The 23,775-nt window shown below is 36.1% G+C and overlaps 3 protein-coding genes and 1 pseudogene across 3 annotated transcripts; all 4 read left to right on the forward strand.

Annotated features, from left to right (window-relative positions):
• Positions 1–2,120: 2,120 nt before the first annotated feature.
• Positions 2,121–5,985, forward strand: LOC133694593 (putative UDP-glucuronate:xylan alpha-glucuronosyltransferase 3). The gene is made up of 4 exons (XM_062116164.1): positions 2,121–2,513; positions 3,202–3,411; positions 3,753–4,390; positions 4,847–5,985. The coding sequence occupies exons 1-4, from the start codon at positions 2,437–2,439 to the stop codon at positions 5,875–5,877; spliced, it is 1,956 nt and encodes a 651-aa protein (XP_061972148.1). The 5' UTR covers positions 2,121–2,436; the 3' UTR covers positions 5,878–5,985.
• Positions 5,986–6,114: 129 nt separating this feature from the next.
• LOC133694592 (pentatricopeptide repeat-containing protein At3g09040, mitochondrial) lies at positions 6,115–10,427 on the forward strand. The gene is made up of 2 exons (XM_062116163.1): positions 6,115–9,954; positions 10,054–10,427. Exon 1 carries the CDS (start codon positions 6,407–6,409, stop codon positions 9,485–9,487), a length of 3,081 nt encoding a protein of 1,026 aa, XP_061972147.1. The 5' UTR covers positions 6,115–6,406; the 3' UTR covers positions 9,488–9,954; positions 10,054–10,427.
• A 3,266-nt stretch (positions 10,428–13,693) lies between these two features.
• Positions 13,694–17,537, forward strand: LOC133693662 (serine carboxypeptidase-like 42; annotated as a pseudogene).
• Positions 17,538–21,115: 3,578 nt separating this feature from the next.
• On the forward strand, positions 21,116–22,849 carry LOC133694146 (stearoyl-[acyl-carrier-protein] 9-desaturase 6, chloroplastic). Its single transcript, XM_062115600.1, has 2 exons — positions 21,116–21,823; positions 22,141–22,849. Exons 1-2 carry the CDS (start codon positions 21,197–21,199, stop codon positions 22,705–22,707), a joined length of 1,194 nt encoding a protein of 397 aa, XP_061971584.1. The 5' UTR covers positions 21,116–21,196; the 3' UTR covers positions 22,708–22,849.
• The last annotated feature ends 926 nt before the right edge of the window (positions 22,850–23,775 follow it).

The raw sequence follows: 23,775 nt of genomic DNA on the forward strand, positions 1-23,775 counted from the left end.
CAATATCTTTGTTCATCCAAGTCAACTTGCAAGGTTTAAAATGTTTTTTTTTTATCTTAAGCTGGAGTTTCTTCACTACCTTCATGAACACCATGTTTTCGTAGCTTTCATTGTCAATTATTATGTTGCATATCTTGTTTTTAATGGTACAAACTAAATGAAAAATGTTGATGTGCTACCAATCTTCATCTTAAATCATCATTGGAAGTTAATAGACTCTTTTAGATGACCAAAGTATCACCACCATATTCATGCAAAATCTCCCTATAATTATCAGAATCATTATAGATAGGAGCAACTGCCTCATCATACTTTTCTATCAATAAATTCTTTTTTAAATAACCTTATACTTATAACATTATTATCTCAATGCCCCTCCTCACTATATTTATAACAAGTTATAAAAATATATTCAAAATAAGAACCCTAACCTATCATTTGCAAAGTTTTTTAAGGGGTCAGTTTGGGATAAAAAATGATCCTTCAGTGATTATTATTATGTCATTCTATAGTATTTTGGTCAGCCCAAAAACTTTAGTAAGCTACACTAGCAACTTAATGCTTCTTTACCATTAAAGTGCTTTAATAAGCTTTTAACACTACATATAAAGATTACAAATACAACATGTCTTGAATGAATTATCATAAATCACTAGGGTATCTAGCCATTAACTGCTCTTTCATTTCAAATAGGTCATTCTTTGCCATTAGATGATAAAATTTATTAATGTAATCATCAACATAATTTCTCCTGCCTTAGTGTGTGGAGTTGCTGGTATAAATTTTGGTCATATCCAAAATGAAAAAAGTATTCCTTCATTATCCTTTTTATTTTCTTTAAATCATTGATTATTGGTTTACCATATTTTTCGTGTGACCTCTTCAATTGCTCTTACTAGGCAGAAGCTCGACTTTTTAATTCGATGATGATTAGATTAACTCTTATTTGTTATAGGACTTAATTGTACTAAAAACCTTTTCTACTTCATTCAACCAATCAATAAACTCTTTTGCCTGCAAGGTTCTTGTAAAGTTAAGAAGCTATAACCAAAACCTTATATCTCCACAATACTCTTTCCAATCAAGAGGTTGTCTCTTCTGCTCTCATCTCTAGAAAGTGTTCTCAATGTTGGCCATAGATTCATGGTCATCCTCCTCACATTCCCCTTGGGTTCTTACCTCTACCATCGTCCCCAAGGGGTGTAGCGTGATGGCAAAGGAGTTGAAATCTGTACAGCATGTCTCGAGTTTGAGTCAGGGCGTGCACCTCTTATAAGAGCCTGGGACAACCGGGGTTTTACTCGCTCACCTGGGCCCATAAAGTGCGTTTTCCGGGGAGTGAGGTTTCCTCGAATCCAAAAAAAAATTCTTGCCTCTACCAACTGTTGTAATCTGCCTCCGCATGTTCTCTATCACCAGCACATGGGCATCTCTTTCTCAAGAGAAAATATCTTTATCCAATCGTGCTTATGCATGTCTTATTCGACGACATCTTTCAACTATACTCGTTACAATATTATAATAAAATTTAAGCATGATATAACGATTATATATAAAATTATGGATTTTTATGTCAAATTATTGATCTAGCACGAACATGCCTCTTCTTAAGCTTAACTCAATGTCACAGATCCATAAATGAGTCTGCTAGGATTTTTGCATGATCCACTAGCAGCAAATTCATAACTGACTTTTTAGAACTATGAAACTATTTTGACCCGCCTACCTCAACAACAAAAAGAAAGTTTGGCTAAAAAGATAAAATCTTTCTTTCTCAATTGAAATCATTTGAATTATTATGAATTTTTATTTTAATTATTGTAAAATTTTATTATAAAAATCATGTTATTGACAAAAAAAATCTATGGCTTTGTGAAATAAAAATAAAAATTTATAAATAAATAGAGAAAAATTTGATTGAATTTTTTTAATTTAAAATTTAAATCATTGAATTTTTTAAAATATATTTTTTAATTTTTTAAAAATTAAATAAAATATTAGTTTTGATAATAGCTCTTTGGACATCATGGAATAGAAAAAAAAAAAACAAACTAGTAAAATAGGAATGAGAAAGATAGGTAAACTAGGAAACGAAATAAAAAACCTCGCCCCATTTCCATCGAGAAAGGGATTCTTACATTGACTTTGACTCGTCCTGTCTCACACTCTTCACAAGACCGGGAGAGACCTTCTCCCTCGCAATAATACACTGAGCACCAGCATGGATCAATAGTCGCCGTGTGGTGTAGCCACTTAAACTAACCATTAAACATAATTAATACAACCTCCAATTACAGTCAATACTCACACTGACAGCTGTTTCCTGAAACGAATCCGTGTTTTCCTAATAGAGAGTCTTTTATTTTTCCTTGTTAATGTCTTTTTAGTGAGATAGATTGTGACTGCCTCCCTGTAACTGAAGCGGAAGAAGATAAGATGAGAGGAGTCGGGGTGACCTCCCCTAGTTCTAGTTCTAGTTCTGCAGAGCCCAGACACCGACCCCTTGCTTTTAAGTCAGTCTCTCTCTCTCTCTCTCTCGTTCTCCTTCTCTTTTTTAATCACTCGCTGTCTCTATAATCTGATTGATCGGTGGTTTCACTTAATAATAAATCAGCTTATTGATTACTGATTAAGCATTTTTTACACTAGTTAGCATTCCATTTGTTTCACTATCAATACCGCTGAGATCTACTTGTTTATGGTATGATATGCTTTTGTTTTTGTTTTTTTTCCTTTTTCTTGTGTGATTTATTCTTGCTTAATTCATTCCTGGTCTTTGCATGCTTTGTCGAATTGGGTTTTCAATATTAGCTTGGTATTGATTGTGACCCATATAGTGGAAGCAGAGGAGAGGATTTAGGCTGGTAATGCTCTACTTGCTTGCGTCTTTGACACCATTCTATTATCATTTTTTGGATGGTGGTCTCACCTTTTTATTATCTGAAATGCCAATGCTCGAAAATAACATCGAGAAATGTTTAAGATCCTCGTAGTTGATAGTTCCTTCCATTGGGTTGCTAACTACCGAATGTGTTTTTCTTCTTTTTTATTTGTTTGTCCTGCTAGGATCATCTTTATCCTTTTCCGATTTGTCTGCAATGTTGCGAACCTTTTTTTGTGTGTGTATGTGTGTGTGTGTCTGGATTTATTATATAATTATGTACTTGGACCAATGTTCTTGTGAATGCTTTCTTGGTACAGTGAAGATGCAAGCAGAAGGAGGTTCTTAAGAGGTAGGGATCTTAGAGATGTTGAGAAGGCCTTTCAGGTTCCCATCCAATATAAGAATTTGAACTGCAAAATATCTACACTGAAAGTCGTGCTCTTAATAATTGCTTTCGGAACCTTGGTGACATTCTATCATTCTCCAGTAGTTTATATTGCAGACCAGCCATCCACTTCTGGATCTCGGTATGTTTATTGTCTACTTTTAATTATCTATCAGGTCTTATTTTTCTCTTAAGATTGTTTCATTTCTAGTTTTTAGTTTAGTTCCCAGCATAGAACTTCCAAATCAAACCTTCGTCTTTTTTCTGTTTGGTATTATGTTAGTTTCTCATCCTGAACTTGTCCTTGTTTCAAGTGGATAAGTAGTATGGCAGGTTAGAGCTGTTCTCAGAGTTAAAAAATGCACACACACTCGGCTATCCTTTTTAAAAAGTTTGAAAGCCTCTTTAAACTTTGCTAAAAGGCACAGACCCATGATTTTTTTTTCTTTGCAATATCCTGAAGGAGAGTTTTAATGTACGCAGGCCAAGTTTTGTTGATCGATGGACAAGAGATGGTGCTGCCGTGGATCCACGCTATATCTCTAATTTAGACGTTAATTGGGACCAGATTTCCGATATTATTGTCAAACTAGATGACAGCAATGAGTATCAGGGAATTGGCTTGTTAAACTTCAATGAAAGTGAGATTAATAATTGGAAGCTGATGTTACTGGACGTTGAGCACGTTGTTCTGCATCTAGAGCATGTAGCGGAAGATGTAACTTGGGAATCCCTTTACCCTGAATGGATAGATGAAGAGGAAGAATTTGAGGTTCCCACTTGTCCTGTTCTGCCCAAACTTAAAGTTCCTGGCAAGCCACGCATTGATATAATTGCCGTGAAGCTTCCATGCAACAAGTCAGGGAAATGGTCAAGAGATGTGGCTCGTTTGCACTTGCAGCTTGCGGCTGCAAATCTTGCTGCTTCTGCTAAAAGTTATCATCCTGTGCGTGTGCTTTTGGTGACTGACTGCTTCCCGACCCCAAATCTGTTCACTTGCAAGGAGCTTATTTGGCATGAAGGGAATTTATGGATGTATCAACCCAACCTCAATGTGTTGAGAGAAAAGATACAACTCCCAGTAGGGTCATGTGAACTTTCAGTTCCTCTCAAGGCTAAAGGTCAGTCTTTAAGATTTGCATTAAAAAAATCAATACTGTCTATTTCTTTTATTTCATGTTAGCTAGTGGGGCTTTGGAAAGCAGCTTGTCTAATTTCTCTCCTTTTGTCTCTGTAGCCCACAAAAATCTTTTAAGTTATGGTGAAAACTAGCCCTGGTTGAGTTAGTTAAAGTTTTGGTCAGCTGCAATACCCATTCATACCTGTCTATTTATATTGCAGTACTGGGAAACCGGTGCATCAAAACTTAAAAATAAATGAAAAAATATGACTTAGCATGATGTCTTTAGGGTTTGGATCTGTAAGTTTTACCTGCCAAGGGATCAAGGCAAGGAATTGACTTTTTCTAATTTGTTACCCTAACTTTCTGTGTATTTATGAAAAAGATTGCACTGGCTTTCTCATTGCAAAGCTAATGCAAAATCTTAAATCGAAATTTACTGAATGTTTTTCAACAGAACATTTTTACTCAGAAAGAGCACACCGGGAAGCGTATGCAACGATTCTGCATTCTGCACACTTTTATGTTTGTGGGGCCATTGCTGCAGCTCAGAGTATCCGCATGGCAGGTTCAACACGGGATCTTGTGATACTTGTTGATGAAACAATTACTGACTATCATAGGGAAGGCTTAGCAGCTGCAGGTTGGAAAATCCATACAATCCAAAGAATCAGGAACCCAAAAGCTGAACGAGATGCTTACAATGAATGGAACTACAGTAAATTTCGTCTTTGGCAATTGACAGATTATGACAAGATCATCTTCATTGATGCTGACATGCTCATACTTAGAAATATCGATTTCTTGTTTGAGATGCCAGAAATATCTGCTACAGGAAACAATGCTACCCTGTTCAACTCCGGTGTGATGGTTGTTGAACCATCAAATTGTACATTCCAGCTGTTAATGGATCATATCAATGAGATTGAGTCCTACAATGGCGGGGACCAGGGATATCTAAATGAAATCTTCACGTGGTGGCACCGGATTCCTAAACACATGAACTTCTTGAAACACTTTTGGGAAGGTGACGAGGAGGAGAAGAAACAGATGAAAACTCGACTCTTTGGAGCTGATCCGCCAATCCTTTACGTTCTCCACTATCTGGGCAATAAACCATGGATATGTTTCCGAGATTATGATTGCAACTGGAATGTGGACATTTTGCAGGAGTTTGCTAGTGATGTTGCTCACAAAACATGGTGGAAGGTGCATGATGCCATGCCAGAGAACTTGCATAAGTACTGTTTGCTTAGGTCCAAGCAAAAGGCAGCATTAGAGTGGGATCGGAGGCAAGCTGAGAAAGCCAATTACACTGATGGTCATTGGAAGATTAAGATAAAAGACAAACGCTTGGAAACCTGCTATGAGAATTTCTGCTTCTGGGAGAGCATGTTATGGCATTGGGGTGAAAAGAATTGGACAGATAATGCAACTGTTACTCCATCACCGCCAGCTGTTACAACTACATCTCTCTCCTCTTTGTGATTGGTCAATCCACTATCTCATACTTACAATTTATGTAGATGATACAAAGCTCAATGTATTGACATAAAGTGATTTTATGAGAGATTGTAGTGACAAATTGAGAGTCAAGTGGTGTTACTATAAGGCATCTTTATCTGCTTGAGCGTCTCGCAATGAGGTTAATTAATTGTGCATAATGCAGAGACTATTGTTGCTCTCTGAGGCCATCCTCCCAGCTCTTCAATTTCTGCTTCTGTGTTAATGCATAAATAAAACTTTTACAAAAATATTTTCCAAATGCAAAAACAATTAGCTAAACAAATGTAACGACGTCGTTTGCAAAAGACGATATTTCTTCACCCTTTTAAAAGCAACTAACAGAAGTTTTGCCGCCAGACAGCATCAAAATCTGTACCAAAGATGAATAATTCTTCCAGAGGTCTAGGGAGGGAATTCTTTCAGTAAACAATTATCAATATCTTTATTCTCTCCTTTCGCTTCAAGGGGTTCTGTTTTGCAGAGTCATGTTGGACTCATCCCTCCTCATTCAATGCTTCGCAAATTCTTCTTCTTGAAAACCTCACCCTCCTCAAACCTACACTCCTTCCATCACCAACTCACATTCTCAGCGATTCCAAACGGGTCAAATCACCCCTCTCATACCCTTAAACCTCGGATATACACACATATCTTGCAGAACTGTCTGCAAAAAAGCAAGCAAGTCAAAACCCACAGCCTGTTTGATGAAATACCTCAAAGATTATCTCAATTTTCAACCACCAATAAAATTATCCATGCTCAGAGCCTCAAACTTGGTTTCTGGTCAAAAGGGGTTCTAGGCAATGTAATCGTTGACCTTTATGCCAAGTGTGCTGATGTGGACTATGCGGAGAGGGCATTCAAACAGCTTGAAGATAAAGATATATTGGCCTGGAACTCAATTCTATCTATGCATTCAAAACAGGGATTTCCACACTTGGTTGTTAAGTATTTTGGGTTGTTGTGGAATTCTGGTGTGTGGCCAAATGAGTTCACATTTGCTATTGTTTTATCATTTTGTGCAAGATTGGAGATAGTAAAGTGTGGTAGGCAAGTTCATTGTAATGTTGTTAAGATGGGGTTTGAGTCAATTTCTTATTGTGAGGGTGCTTTAATTGGTATGTATGCCAAATGTAATTTTTTAACTGATGCTCGAAGCATATTTGATGGAGCAGTAGAATTGGATAAAGTTTCTTGGACATCGATGATTGGTGGGTATATTAAAGTTGGTCTGCCCGAGGAGGCAGTGAAAGTGTTCCAGGAGATGGAGAAAGTTGGACAGGAACCAGACCAGGTAGCATTTGTGACTGTCATAAATGCATATGTTGATTTAGGAAGGCTAGACAATGCATCTGATTTGTTTTCCAGGATGCCTAACCGGAATGTTGTGGCTTGGAATTTGATGATTTCAGGTCATGCCAAAGGAGGTTATGGGGTGGAAGCGATTGAGTTTTTCCAAAATATGAGGAAAGCTGGTATTAAATCCACGAGATCCACGTTGGGAAGTGTATTGAGTGCTATTGCAAGTTTAGCGGCTCTTGACTTTGGCTTGCTAGTTCATGCTGAGGCACTTAAACAGGGGTTACACTCAAATGTTTATGTTGGAAGTTCACTGGTTAGCATGTATGCTAAGTGTGGGAAGATGGAAGCAGCAAAGAAAGTTTTTGATACTTTAAATGAGCAAAACGTAGTGTTGTGGAATGCAATGCTTGGAGGATATGTGCAGAATGGGTATGCCAATGAAGTCATGGAATTGTTTTTTAATATGAAGAGCTGTGGTTTTTACCCGGATGATTTTACCTATAGCAGCATTCTGAGTGCCTGTGCTTGCTTAAAATATTTAGATTTGGGCCGTCAATTGCATTCAGTTATTATCAAGAACAAATTTGCATCCAACTTGTTTGTTGGAAATGCTTTGGTAGATATGTATGCTAAATCTGGTGCTCTTGAGGATGCAAGGCAACAATTTGAGCTGATAAGAAATAGAGACAATGTTTCTTGGAATGTAATTATTGTTGGATATGTGCAAGAAGAAGATGAAGTTGAGGCATTCCATTTGTTTCGAAGAATGAATTTGCTTGGGATTCTGCCTGATGAAGTGTCTCTGGCTAGTATATTGAGTGCCTGTGCAAGCGTTAGAGGTCTTGAGCAAGGGAAACAGGTGCATTGTCTTTCAGTCAAAACCGGTCAAGAAACAAAGCTTTACAGTGGAAGTTCCCTCATCGACATGTATGCCAAGTGTGGGGCTATTGATTCTGCACACAAAATTCTTGCTTGCATGCCTGAGCGAAGTGTGGTCTCCATGAATGCACTGATTGCAGGATATGCTCAAATTAATTTGGAACAGGCAGTAAATCTGTTTCGAGATATGCTAGTTGAAGGGATAAACTCCACTGAAATAACATTTGCAAGCCTTTTAGATGCATGTCATGAGCAACAGAAGTTGAATCTAGGAAGGCAAATCCACTGTCTTATTTTAAAGATGGGCCTTCAGCTTGATGATGAATTCTTGGGTGTCTCTCTCTTAGGCATGTACATGAACTCCCTGAGAACAACAGATGCAAGTGTTCTCTTCTCAGAGTTTTCAAATCCAAAGAGTGCTGTAGTGTGGACTGCTATGATTTCAGGACTTAGTCAAAATGATTGCAGTGTGGGGGCTTTACAACTCTATAAAGAAATGCGCAGCTGCAATGTGTTACCTGACCAAGCTACATTTGTTAGTGCCCTCAGAGCATGTGCTGTCGTATCTTCTATAAAAGATGGTAGAGAGACTCATTCTCTGATTTTCCATACCGGATTTGACTCAGATGAGTTGACGAGTAGTGCCCTTGTAGATATGTATGCCAAATGTGGGGATGTGAAGAGCTCCATGCAAGTTTTTAAGGAAATGAGCAGAAAAAAAGACGTTATTTCTTGGAACTCAATGATAGTTGGATTTGCTAAAAATGGGTATGCAGAAGATGCACTAAGAGTCTTCGATGAGATGAAACAATCACATGTAACACCAGATGATGTCACTTTTCTTGGTGTCCTCACTGCGTGTAGTCATTCAGGGAGGGTATCCGAAGGGCGTCTGATTTTTGACATGATGGTTAACTTATATGGGATGCAGCCTAGAGCAGATCATTGTGCCTGCATGGTTGATCTTCTAGGCAGATGGGGTTCTCTAAAAGAAGCTGAAGAGTTCATTAACAAACTTAATTTCGAACCTGATGCTAAGGTTTGGGCTACAATGCTTGGGGCCTGCAGAATACATGGAGATGACATCAGGGGCCAACAAGCTGCTGAAAAACTCATTGAGCTTGAACCACAAAACTCTTCACCCTACGTACTGCTTTCTAACATTTATGCCGCATCAGGAAACTGGGATGAGGTCAATACTTTGAGGAGGGAAATGAGAGAAAAAGGAGTGAAGAAGTTGCCTGGGTGTAGCTGGATTGTAGTTGGACAGGAGACGAACATGTTTGTGGCAGGAGACAAATCTCATCATAGCGCATCAGAAATCGATGCAGTTTTGAAAGATTTGACACCGCTGATGAGAGAAAATGATTATGTTGTTCAGCTTGATTTTTTTGGCGATGATGAAGAATGAGAAAGGTCAGTCCTTCTTCACTACCTGCCCACCTGCTTACAAAGAAGAAGAGCAGCTTCTCAATGACTTGAAGATGGTGGTACTATGACTTGTAGAAAGGGTCTACCTGAAGCAATTGATTGACATCATAAACAACCAGATGCAAAACACAATATAACTGACCATAAACATATTTGTTGGTTATGGTCCTGAAAATCATTTAACTTTCTTACCAATTCCAGAATTCAGTTGTTATCATTCGCTTAGCTTTTGGCTCCTTCAGATTGATTTGACTTCTTAATGCACTTCGGCCAACATTGTGATTTCGTTCTGGTTACAACATCATAGTGAGAAGCAAACGGAAGGAGTTTCCTCAGAGAGGGATGTTTGAACTTTGAAATGCCCTTCAGGATCCCAACCCGGAAACTTGTGCTGATACCATTGCGTCGGAGACTCCAGTGGTTTGATCTGCCCACTTTTAGATCTGGGTAAGCTCTGTGGTTCACTCATCTTTCTTTCACTTAGTACACATCATCTGTTGGTTCTCTTTTCAAGCATTGATTTTTTTCTCGGTTCAATACCCACAGGGAGAAGTTTAGTGCCTGCAGGCCAAGTTTTGTTCAACTCATGGATAAAGAAGACCACAAGGAAGCTGCAGTAGATCCACGTTAATTACAGCTCAACTGCAGGCACAGCATGGGACAGATTTCAGACGTTATTACAAACTACTAGCTGACGGTAGAGAGTATCAGGCAGTGGTGGTTAATTGTTAAACTTCATTGGAAGAGAGATTGACAGATGGAAGCAGAGTTTCATCTTTGAAAGTCATTAGTTTCTGTAACTATTACAAGCTTTTCACGTTGTTTTGTCTCTCAGGACAAACTCCCAAGTAATACCATCAATCAAGTTTTTTACATAAATTCATCAAAATTCCTCTGTTGAGGAAAATACATTTTAACGACATCATTCTTATTTATTTGCAATCCTTTTTTCCATAGCACTAGCAATGATGCTTGTCCCTCCCTCCATTGTCCCCTTCAAACCCCCCTACCAGTTTCCCAAACTTGAGCCCGAGGCGAGAATTCAATCATTTTCACTTTCCATTTCCACACTAACCTAAAATGAATTTGATTTTCCCATGGAGGTTAAGATTTCCTCCGATTTCAATTTCGCCAAGCACTACCTTCTCCTACTGCAAGACTTCGCTCACAAACCAAACCTTCTCCTTCCCATAAACTCCTCACAAACCAAACCCCCAAGAAGAAAAACTCCAAGCCTGAGCCAGTCCGTAAACCAACCATAATTGAAGAAGTGTCAGGAGACGATGAAGACAGAGAAGAAGGAGAAGAACAACTTCTCTTTGATGATTTTGAAGATGGTAGCTTAACTCCTAAAAAAATGTCACAGAACCTGCAAGATCCAGAGAAGCAACAAGGAAGAAAGCGAGAATGGAGAACAATTTCATTTTATACCCTGACAATATCGTCCTTGAAAGAGAAAGAGAACCTTATAATTATAAACGGTACTTGAAAAACTTGTTAACAAACTTAATCACCATAATCAGGTTTTTGTGCAACCTAATATAACACATTCCTTATTTTCAAAGACAAAATCTTTGATGTAACATAATTGTAGTCAAAGTTCGAGTTTTTTGCCCATAACTATTAAGTTTTGACAAAAATTCGTCATCTGTAATATTGATTGAGTCGATCCTCACAATGAAAAAAAATAAAGAATGGTTGTGGTCAGGGATCTACCGCTAAAAAGATCAAATAATAAAAATACTTAAGTAAATGTATTTTTAGAGAAAAAAAATATAATAATATTTTAAAGAGATAAACTTTAAAAATATATATACTGAAAATATTAAGACTGAAGAGATTGTGAAGCTGGAGCTTGAAAGACTCAAGAGGTATTTATAACCTATGAGTCTTGTCTTTTTATAGAAAGGAGTTGAAGAGTCATTTCATCTCTGTGATATTTTGAATCAGTATAAAATATTGTGGAACTCATTTAAGGAATCTATTGGAGGAACACATTGAAAGAATCTATTGAAGAAACTTGTATTTAAAAATTTTCTAAATGGCTAGAAGGAATCCATAGGGGTAGTGTTATTGTACTAGAAAAACCAAATCAATCCTTTCCTTGGAGACTAGTGTTATTTCACTAGAGAGACCTCATTTCAATCCCTTGAAAATTAATGTTATTGCACTAGAGAGATCTCATACCAATAATTTAGAGACTGTTAGGATATTATCCTAAGAAGATTAAGTTAATCCCTTCTTTGAAGAGCAATACTATTATACTAGGGAGACCAAGTCAATCTTTTCCAATAAGAGTTGTGCTCGTTCAGTAGATGGAACTTTCCTAATAAGTGGAACTTGTCTATTAGGTGGAACTTGCCTTTTAGGTATCATTAGAGCCCTCAAAGTCATGATGACACCTTTTAGTGTGTACGAGCTACTATAAAAATTATTTATAGGCGTAGTCGTGGGCATAGTCATAGGTGTAGTGAAAGACATGATTGTGGGCATCATTATAGGTGTAGTTGCTGGTGTAGCCACATAGGGTGTAATTATGGGCGTAATCGTAGACATAACCAATGGCATGTCATTAGTGTAGCCATTGACATAGTTACTATTGCATTAAGATTTCGTCAACCATAAAAAAAGCTTTTGAGAAATAGGAATGAACTATCTTTTTGTTCATTTCCCACATACGACGCCAATAAAGGTCCCAAAAAATTCATGTAACTTAGAAGCAAGGCTTATGTGTTGGATAATCTGTTAATCTCTTAGTTCTAGCATTTTGATTCATTTTCCCTAGCCAAGGTGGTAGGTAGCTTACTTAGTGCCTGGTAGGCTGAGGTGGCTTGTGATTAATACTTGCAAAATATCCTTTTTTTATATAGATTTAGGGATTCTTAGATGCTTAAGTAAGTATTTTTTTAGAAAGAGAAAGTGCAATGATATTTTAGAGAGACAGAATTTGAAAATATGTATGCTAAAAATGTTAAGAATGATGAAATTGTGAACTTGGAGCTTAAATGATTCATAGGGTATTTATAGCACATGAGTCTTGTTATTTTGTGGAGAAGAAAGACTACAGAGTTATTCTATCCCTGTGATATTTTGAATTGTATTCCACTAAAAAAATATATATTGGATCAATATAAAATATCAAGGGATCCACGTGAAGGTCCTGAAAAATTATCAAGGGAGTGTTGGGTTTAGGTAAGTTATTTAAGCTTGTTAAGAGGAAAAATAGGCATAAACGCGCTAACTAAAACCCATGTTTGTTAGGGTTTAAAACCCATTAAATTTGGGATCATCACATTGCATTTCTTTCTTCTCTTTCTTTTCATTGAATGTTTTATGCATTACAATCTCTCTCAACTGCAAGTGGACTCAGGATTTTTATCAGATATAATAGAACTATGCTAATATTTTTCCATGAAATGCTCAAAGGGTAAAAGAATGCCAAAGAAGATACCCAACCTAACCTCTTCTATTCTATCTCTTCCCCTCCCTGATTTTTGGGTTTTTTATTAGTCCTTTTTTCTTTTACTTATTTGTCTGGTTTAGTTCAATTGTTATCATAATTTGGAAGATGAATCTCTTTTTGGATTTTCTTTAACTTAAAACAGACAAGAAACATTAATACTATAATGTTATATTATGTTACCAGCATATCTCGCCCAAATTCACTAACTACAAGTAAAGCAAAGCAGGACCTGAAGTGCCTGCAACTTCCCAACGTCTTTCTCTCCTATATAGGTTGTATCAGTATTATCTATACAACCATAAATACATCATACATATGTATAGTAAAACTTTTATACGAGGAGAGATCTGGCCTACGAATAAATATATAGAGACACCTTTTCGTCAAAGGAAGGTCCATAAATCACGTGCCATGTGCAACAAAATTTGTTTCATTATATATATATATATATATATATATATATATATATATATATATATATATATATATATATATATATATATATAGACACACACACACACACACACACACCTTATAGAGTATTATCATTATTAGATTTCTTTTTTGTCAAACTTTTTGGACTTTTCTTTTTTTGGGTGGTTTGTTCTAATATAATATAGTAATATACTTAATACTCCTAGCCTAATGCAGAGAAGGATTTAATTGTGTGGGAGTTGAGGACAAAAGGGTGTGGTTTTGCTTCTTGCACTGTATAATAAGGTTATGGGGTTTCATGAGATGGGTAGGTGTTGGTTTGGTATGGTATTCATTGTTGTGATAAGTTTCTGATTGTTGGTGAGTGATGTTGTGGATGGATATCCAGCTAAGGATCTGGTGCTCAACTTGCTTGGTCAACCAAAGGTTGGCTTCAAGCAGTACGCTGGTTATGTTCATATGGATGTTAGGAATATGAGGAGCTTGTTTTACTACTTTCTTGAGGCTGAGAAGGACCTTGACCAGAAGCCCCTAGCTCTTTAGCTCAATAGGGGTAATTAGTTCTTCTCTTAAATAACAAATTCTTTCTGAGAGTGTTTATGTTTGCTGTATTGTTTTTAATACATTTTGAGGAATGAAATCTTTGTTCATAAAAAATTAAGTGCGCTATTATGTCTTGTTAATGGGGTTCAATTTTATATTGTTTTCTATTTGTACTTGATGATCTTGTGCTTCAAATTTACTTTCTTCATTCAAGATTTACTCTCTTTCCTTCCTTCCCTTTTGTTCTTTTAAAAAAACCTAGACTGTTCAATGTTATATTTTTATTTTATGTCCTATACGTTTATGATTTTATCAATTCTCTTCATCAAATGCAGCTTCGGTAATGCTTCACCAACAAAACTACAAAATTTGGATTATTCTGTCACTTGTTAGTCAAATGCAATACATATAAACTTCTAAGATATGCTATGATGTATGGAAATTTATGCTTTGCTTGATTAGCGAGAGATAGCAAAAGAAAATAAGGAATTGAAATTTTTACCACTAGGACTCTATCACCAACTGTTGCAAAATTCATAATTTTTATTCTTTCCTTTTAGGTGAATCAGAGACAAATCTTATAAATTAAAAATGAAGAACACATTCAAATTAGCTCTGCTATAATTTGTTTAACTTAATCATTGCTTCTGCTTGTAGGGCTGGAATTAACGCATGAGCAGACCTTAATGAAGAATCTGCTATTGTGATAAATTGACAGGATTGTTGTATATTCAAATCAAAATCTTCAATGATATTTTAATCAAAATTGTTGCATTTTATTTTAGGTCCAACCCAAGCTATTCTCTTAGCATGGGTTTAGAATTCCAGAACATTTTCCGTGATGTTGAGAGATTCAAGTTATTAATATTAATATTCCATGTTCAGGCCCAGGTTGTTCCTCTATTGATAGAGGAGCCTTCACGGAGTTGGGTCCATTCTTTCCTATAGGGGATGGCTGTGGACTTAGAAAAAATTCAATGTCCTGGAACAGAGGTAGCATATAGTTAGCAAAACAATAAATCAAGTGCTTGATTTAATTGATTATAACACGAAAAAGTTCCATCTTCCATCTTCTACGGCATCTAATCTCCTCTTTGTCAAGTCTCTTGCTGGAGTAAGATGGTCGTATTCAACTACATCTTTTGATTATACTACTAGGGATGCCAAAACAGGTATAGAAAACTACAAACCATAGATATGCACATGTTCTTCTTGAAGTGGTATGAGAAGTTCCCAGAATTCAAATCCCAAGAACTGTTTCTTACTGGAGAAAGTTATGCAGGTGTAACTATATGCTTTGAAAAGTTTGATTTTTTGCTTTATACTTGTTATTGTTGCAAAAAATTTCAAAGGGCACCCTTTTATTCGAATGTTATCAACCAATTTATAGTGACAACTGAACTCAATAAAGGTTTTCGATTATTAACCATACCAAATCATCCCAAGCTTGCAGAAGACAACATGACACTTTTGGTTGGTTTGTTTTTGTAAAATTCATACATTATGAAAATTGTCATATAGGACATTGCATACCACAGCTTGCCGAGATTCCTTTGGACTATAATGCATAGTCAACTGATTTCAAGTTCAATATTAAAGGAGTCGCTGTAAAAAAACCTTAAACTTCTTTTTCTGTGATTTAATATAACTACTGTGTGTTTATGACCTTGTTTTTTTTCCTGTATATTCATTTCTTCAACATATTTGGTTAGATTGGCAATCCACTTCTTACACTTAATCGGGATGTTCCAGCAAAATTCAAAATCTTTTGGTCACATGAGATGATTTCTAATGAGATCCGATTTAAGATCATGAATGAATGCAACTTTGACGACTACACCTTTGTAAGTCCGCATAATGTAACTGATACTTGCAATAATGCAATATCTCAAGCAAATAGCATCATTGGTCATTACATAAATAAATACGACGTGATCCTTGATGTTTGTTATCCATCTATAGTAAATCAAGAACTGCGATTGAGGAAAATGGTTTGCTCCCTCCCTCTTTCTTTGTTCATTTCTTGTTGTAAGTTTATATTTCTGATATTATTAAGCCACTAACTCTTTTTCAAATACACTCAGGCTACCAAGATGAGTGTTGGTGTTGGTGTGTGTATGACCTATAAAAGACGTTTCTATTTCAATCTTCCCGAGGTTCAAAAGGCTCTTCATGCAAATCAAACAAAACTACTCAGTCCTTGGTTTATGTGCAGTAAGTAAGTGTGGTATGCTTTCTCTTTTTTTTTTTTTTTTTATTTAAGGAAACAGTGTCAGAAGGCATTTTTTCATCATTTTAAATTCTTTGAAGGCCACCTCTCTTGGTTTCTAGATCATCTAAGCACTATCATCTTAACTCATATATGAAATTATCTTAGAAAGTACTATTCAGTTGCTTCTCTTTTGATGTTAATTCCTGATGGTCTTAATTACTTTATGAAAACAAATCCTTGTTTAAGTGTGCTAGTCATACCATATGTTGCATAATTACTGCAAAGCATAAACAATAAATCTAATTTTTGCATCATGTTTTATTGGGCAGTGTATTACACTACAGTGATACTGATGGTAATATCAACATACTTCCCATTCTAAAAACGATCATTCAAAATCATATTCTAGTTTGGGTTTTCAAGTAAGTTTTATGTTGTACAGATAAAAAGAAATTTCTATGTTACTTGGTTAGTTATAATTATTATTTAAAACTTATTACAAAGATTGACCCATGATCTAGGTAATTTAGGCTTAAACTAAATTGAGTTTCAATAAAGAAAAATCGATCTAGTATGACCTGATCAAAATTCAGGTTAACCCATGACTTAGGAAAAATCCAGTCAAAATCTATTAATATTTTTTATTTTCGAAGTTTTTTTTCAAAACAATATCAATTTTATTTTTTTTATAAAATAAAAAATATATTAATATGATTAATTCTAGTTAACTCACATGACTTGTGACTTGCCTCAGTCATCACTTGAATCGGGTTTAAAAACCATTACTATGATAATCTTGTATCCAGCCATTTGACCACTGCAGCGACGATTAAGATTTTGTTGTACTCAACCCTGAGGGGTGTAACTCAACTGGTTAGGCCTTGAGTTTGCTCCCTAAATGTTAGCAGTTCAAGTTTCACAAACCTCAGGGCCACTGGAGGCTTATATGGTCATTAACTTCAGGATCCGAGGGATTAGTCGAGGTGTACACAAGCTGACCTGGATATCTACATTAATAAAAAAAGATTCTATTGTACCCCTGCTGGGCTCCCGAACACTCGTCAAAGAACTTGCTCAAGATGTAGACTTCAAGATCACAGTCCTGCACGGAACTTGGTTTCACAAAGGTCGGGTACTTAAAACACTCAGATAGTCATTAAATTTCCACCTGTGGTCTTCTGTGCATTGCTTATATAATGATCTCTGAACTTATATTCCATATATAGGTGGGAGGATGGGCAACAGAATATGGAAATTTATTGACTTTTGCCAGGGTTGGTGCCCTATGCACAACCATCAAGAGCTTTGCATTTGTTTAGTTTATTTGTGCGTGGCCGAAGATTGCTGAATACAACACACATTCCAATGGATAATTAAGAATTTTCACCCTTTATTACAGCCTAATAGAGTTTCTAGTTATTTTATGTATCCTAGGGTTCCAGAATTTCCTCACTTTAAAAAAGACAGTAAGGAAGTAATTGGGTTTAATTCCAGCAATAATAATTGCAATGAGATATGATATTTTAATTTATATGGTTAGTTTCATTTGGATTGGACTGAACAGTTTTTATTTTGTTTTTTTATAGACATTAGACGGGACTCGGTAGACCTAAGATCTAAATTAATTTGAGCATAAGAAAAAATAGAAGAATGATTGATCTGACCTGACCTAGTCAAAACCTTAAGTCAACCCGCAACCCTCTTAACCTGAGATAAAACATATGTAAAAGTTCATTGACTTTTTTTATATTTATATATTTTTGTCAAAACAAGGTTGCTTTGAATTTTTTTTTTAATTTGGATCAATCTAGTTTGACCTTTCCGACCAGTGACTTGGGTCTTACCCCAAGTCGACCCCCGAGCTGAGTTTTAAAATTATGATAATAATTATTTTTATTTTTACATTGCTTTGCGTCAACCCAGGTTAACCATCCTGACTCATGATTTGGGTTTTATACTGGGTCGACCTTTAAGTAGAGTTTGAAAACTATAATAATAATTATTTTTATACTTATGTTTACCTGGGTTGATGGTCAGCCCGACTCATGACCCGAGTGATTCTGATTGGTGCAATTATTATCTTATAGCATCAACTTGCTTCATCAATTTTTTTTATTACTACTTTAAGTTTTAGGTCTATTGGTATTATAATTATCAATGTTGGGTTTCTTAGAGTCTTTACTGCATTTTTTGTGTTTTCACTTTGATTTGTATATTCATATCATTTTTTTTTATCTCGTTATCATTTTCATAACTCATTTTTGTTATTGTTTTTAGTTTTTTTTCTTGATTTTTTGTGCCCAAAATTCTGAGGTTGATATTATAAAGTTTTAATTTATTTTATTGAGATTACCTACTTAAATAAATGACAATGAGAGCTCAAAAGGTAAAAGGAAAGAATATAAAAATATTATGGTGAAAAGCTAGAATTGAGTAAAACACAAGTTGAGTGAAATTATAATAAGTGTATACTTGTAATATAGAGTATATGAGGATGCTTTTTTTAATTACTGATATAAAATTTTAAATCTGGCAATTTCATCCAAACAATAGTCATCTTTTAAGAAAAACAAGAACACCTTTCTTTTCTTATAGCAATGGGATTTAAGAGCATGAATATGTCATTTGATAAAATTTAGAATAGAATAAACAGGATTGGATTTATACTTACTGACTTGACACCATAGTTTTAAAACCTGACCTGGGACCCGGCTGACTCGGGGCTGGAACCGGGTCGGGTTTAAGGAAAAATCAGCTAGGAATTTGGCCTAGAAAAACTCGATTGACCCGAAGGGTTGACCCGGGACTCGTAAGACCCGGGTAAACCCAGATGAGACCCGACTTTTATATATATAAGTAAAACGTCACCGTTCAGATAGAAAACCTAAACTCTTCAATCTGTAAAGCCATCAATTGCAAAAAAGAGCAAATAGTTGCAATGGGAAGAGAGATGCATGTCGGGTGCTGGTGGCAGACGTCATGGGATGATGGATGGATGTGTTTGTGTTGCAGGGAGAGTTTGTTGAGTTGTTGTTTGGAGGGGGGTCAGATCTTGTGGTGATGATGGCGATCCAGTTTTGATTGGTGCAGACATGGGTGTAGGTGTGGATTAAGGGCTTTTGTGGTGAAAATCAGCGCACGTTTGCAAAGAAAGGATTTTGAGGGTGAAGAGAGAAAAACACAACATATCCACTGGTGTTTTTTTGGTCTGGAACAAAAACAAAAAACTGTAAAAGAAAGTACAATACACACACAAAAAGGCTGAAATAAGTTGGGGGGGGGGGAAGAATCTTGCTTTTTCTTTATGGCTTGGTTCATCGAAGCTTTCACCCTAGCAGCATAACCGCCGTCTGCAATCTGGAGTCCTGTTGGCATGGTAGTTGAAGAAGAAGAAGACGTAGAGAGCTGTGGAAGAAAAAAAGTGGAGTTGTACTCTACAAAAGCGAATCCATCATTGAAAATTCAAAATAGAGAAGGGAATGCTGGATTTTTCTTCGTTTATCTCTCTAGCTTTTTGTGGTTAGGCCTGTAATTTATTTCTCTATTTGTGTGTTGTGTAAATCATAAATAAAACAAAGATCTTAAATTCTAATATTCATCTATCAACGTTTCTTGTTTTTTTTCTTGTTTTTTTGGGTTGACCCGGGTTAATTTAGATCAACCCATCTGACCTGTGACCCGATCATTATACCGGGTCAATCACCGGATCGGGTTTAAAAACTATGCTTGACACGATTCCAAATGGTTTCTAATGCAAGGAGGCAATAGAAATTAAAAGCTCTCATTTATGAAGGCAAACAAACAATCAAAAAACTTGTGTGAGATTCATCAATACAAGAAAGAATGAACAACTTATGATGCTTATTGTAAAAACAAAACACGACTAATTGCAGCACTTAAACAAGTTGATAATAATAATAATAAATAAATAAATAAAGAGGCAAGTGAATAAAACACATCCACGCCTAGGTTTGAAAGATCGGCCACGTCGCGCTCTTCTAGCCTCTAAAAACAAAGGTCGTGCACGAATAATCCCTCTTCTAATTTGACCAAAAAAAATGTTTTTTTTTAATAGAAACCTGACTTTTTCAATTAAAACATGCCATGTCTTGTGAAACAATCTTCAACAAAGAAATAAAAAAATAATTTATAATTAATTTTATGTGACTATATAAAAAAATTAAAGAATAATTAATTCAAGGAAACAACAAAACAATAATATATATATATATATATATATATATATATATATATTATTTATTCTCGCTGAATATGGAAAAATGTAAGAGAAATAAAGTTTTATGATTGAATTATAACATTTGAAAAACATAATTAGGACAAAAGTGTAGAAAAATGTGCATCCTGAGTAGCAAAAACATAAAAATGCAACCCTTTTTTAACTGAACCCTATAATTATATTCCACGATGAGAATCTATTTTTTAAAAATTTTAATTTTTTTAATTTTTGAATTATTTTAATATTAAAAATAAATTTTAAAAAAATAAAAAAATATATTACTTCTAAAAAAACATTTCAAAAAACAATATCTCGGTCAATTACCTAAACACCCCCACGTTGCACCCCAAACGGTCGCCCACCAGCTTGTGGAAATGCATGCGATTATCACTTAAAAAACTGACAAAATTATCCGAAATCGAAGTACCACTTGGCTATGTTTGGTTAAACTAACAACCAAACTTCACAGCAGAATCTCTGTTTTTTCCCATAGAAACGTGTCTACTTTATTCACCCCCACAGCTTTACACTCTCCTCCGATTTTCTATGACCTCATGAAAACCACTGCACCCCTTGTTTTGTAAACAGCCATTCTGAAAAGACTTTTCTACCCCCACTGACTCTCCCTTTCAAACCCCTCTTTTCCAGTGGCGCTCCGGATCTTTCTCAAGGGTATTACCATGATTTCATCTCAAGAAAGCTTAAATATATATATGTTGCCACAGTTCATGATTGACGGCGTTCCACTTCCTCGCTAATAATATCTACGCCGCAAGGCTTGCTAGGAGCTGTAGTCACCATGCAAGTCTCACACTTCTTCAGTAGCCACCGACTTTCATGCACTACACATGGCCAGAAAATGATCCACCACCGCTTATCACCACCATCTTCCACCGTCAGATTCCGTCCACCATCAGATCGGTCTATCACTGTTGCCGTGGCTGCTCCACCACAGCTACTAAAGCACCAAAGGACACACTCGATGCCATCAGAGAAGATAGAAATATTCAAGTCATTAGATAATTGGGCTACGCAAAATGTCTTACCACTTCTAAAACCTGTAGACCAATGCTGGCAGCCGCAGAACTTCTTGCCTGACCCTTCGTTAACATTTTCTGATTTCACTGATCAGGTGAGAGCCCTGCGTGATCGGACGGATGGGCTTCCAGATGAGTATTTTGTGGTGTTGGTGGGCGACATGATCACCGAGGATGCTTTGCCTACGTATCAAACCATGATCAACACGCTCGATGGTGTTAGAGATGAGACCGGGGCCAGCCTGAGCCCATGGGCCACTTGGACCCGGGCCTGGACTGCCGAGGAGAATCGGCATGGAGATTTGCTTAGATCTTATTTGTATTTATCGGGTCGGGTTGACATGCTAATGATTGAGAAGACTGTTCAGTATCTGATCGGATCTGGCATGGTAAGATACCATACAAATTGCATATACAAGATTTTTCTTTTTCGAACGAATGCAATTATAAGGATTTATCAGCAAGTGAATTTTCTTTATCCACTTTCTATAAGGAATCCTAATTTATACTTTTTAAATTCTTTTTCCACACTAATGTAGCTTGATTACTACTCGTGCCCCCTCCCAAACGGTCATATAAAACAATCCAAGGGTGTGTTTGGAAATAAAACAATTTAAGGGTGTGTTTGGAGTTTATATTAATATATATATATATTTTTTTTATTTAGGAGGTTAATGAGTTAACAATGTCCATGTTTAATATGTAGGATCCTGGGACAGAAAACAACCCTTATTTGGGGTTTGTGTACACGTCATTTCAAGAGCGAGCCACCTTTGTCTCACATGGCAACACGGCTCGCTTGGCTAAAGAGGGAGGTGATCCGGTGCTAGCGCGCATCTGTGGTACCATTGCATCAGACGAGAGACGCCACGAGAATGCTTACTCCAAGATCGTGGAGAAGCTCCTTGAGGTGGACCCCACGGGTGCAATGCTGGCTATAGGAGACATGATGCGTAAGAAAATCACGATGCCAGCCCACTTGATGCACGATGGGCAGGACCCACATCTCTTTGAGCACTTCTCATCCGTGGCCCAGCGGCTTGGGGTTTACACGGCTGACGATTATGCGGATATTTTGGAGTTCTTGATTGGACGGTGGAGATTGGAGAAGCTAGAGGGGTTGACGGGCGAGGGAAGACGTGCACAGGATTTCGTGTGCGGGTTAGCCCCCAGGATTAGAAGGCTGCAGGAGCGAGCTGATGAGAAAGCTAAAAAGATGAAGCCACTTAGCGCGAGGTTTAGCTGGATTTTCAATAAGGAGGTCGCCTTGTAAGATTTCATCTCAGTCTTTGGAAAAGAAATATCGTTTCTCGTTTTTTGTTTCCTTTTTATGGGCCTCGGTAACATTTTAGGAGTGTAATAAGTTGGGCTTTTTATCCATAAAATATAGAATGCAATGAAGTTTCAATTCTTTACTTGGTTCGGGTATATGAATTTTATTCGGTTAAATTAATTTATTTTATTTTATTATATAATAAAAATATAAAAATTAATTTATAATGATGGAATGAAAAATAAAAAGGCTAATAAAAGGCTCTATTATAAAAAAGTATAGAGTATGGACCTGAGACAAGTCCACAGGTCAGGGAGACTTGCCATGCTAGTTTCTTTTCTTCTTGTAGGGGGCAAAAGACTTTAAAAAAAACAAGAAGACACAGACAGACAGCAGGTTATTTGTCAAATAACAGAATAATTGACACTCCCTAGTGTTCAAACCCGCGATTTTCACCTAATTATCGTCATGCATTAATCAATTCAGTTATAGAATAAATATGTTATAAACGATTAAAATAATATATTAATAGTGTTTGATAATATGCCATGGTTGATTTGGGAGTGTCGAAGTTGGACGCAGAGGATGTCTAAAACCTAGGGATAAGTTCGCTTCATCTGTCAAAATAATACAAACTAAATTGTCCGTGGTTCGTACTGCACTATACAGTGAGTAAGATTAAATTCATTTTCAAAATAAAAATACATTTAAGTGTTGTTAATATTTTTTTTTACATATAAGGGTTCACTAAGATAGTAACGTATTGGATCGACTTGGATTACTTGTTAAATCTACGACTCGGGTTATGAAACTATGATAACCTTATATAAAGAAAATCAAAATAAAATATGAAGTTCAATTCTCTAACAACTCAATACTAAATGATGAAATTGAAAAAAAATCAATTAAAAAAATACAAAAAAACGACCACATTCAACTCAAGTTAATTCACCAAAATTATAACCCATGTCATGAGATTAAGATAACCTCATAGAAAATAAAGTGAAAAAATAACCAGAATCAACCGGGGTTAACATGTCAAACCCACAACCTGAGTCATTAAATTGT

This window comes from Populus nigra, chromosome 5, assembly GCF_951802175.1.
Source record: "Populus nigra chromosome 5, ddPopNigr1.1, whole genome shotgun sequence".
In the NCBI taxonomy this organism is placed as follows: domain Eukaryota; kingdom Viridiplantae; phylum Streptophyta; class Magnoliopsida; order Malpighiales; family Salicaceae; genus Populus; species Populus nigra.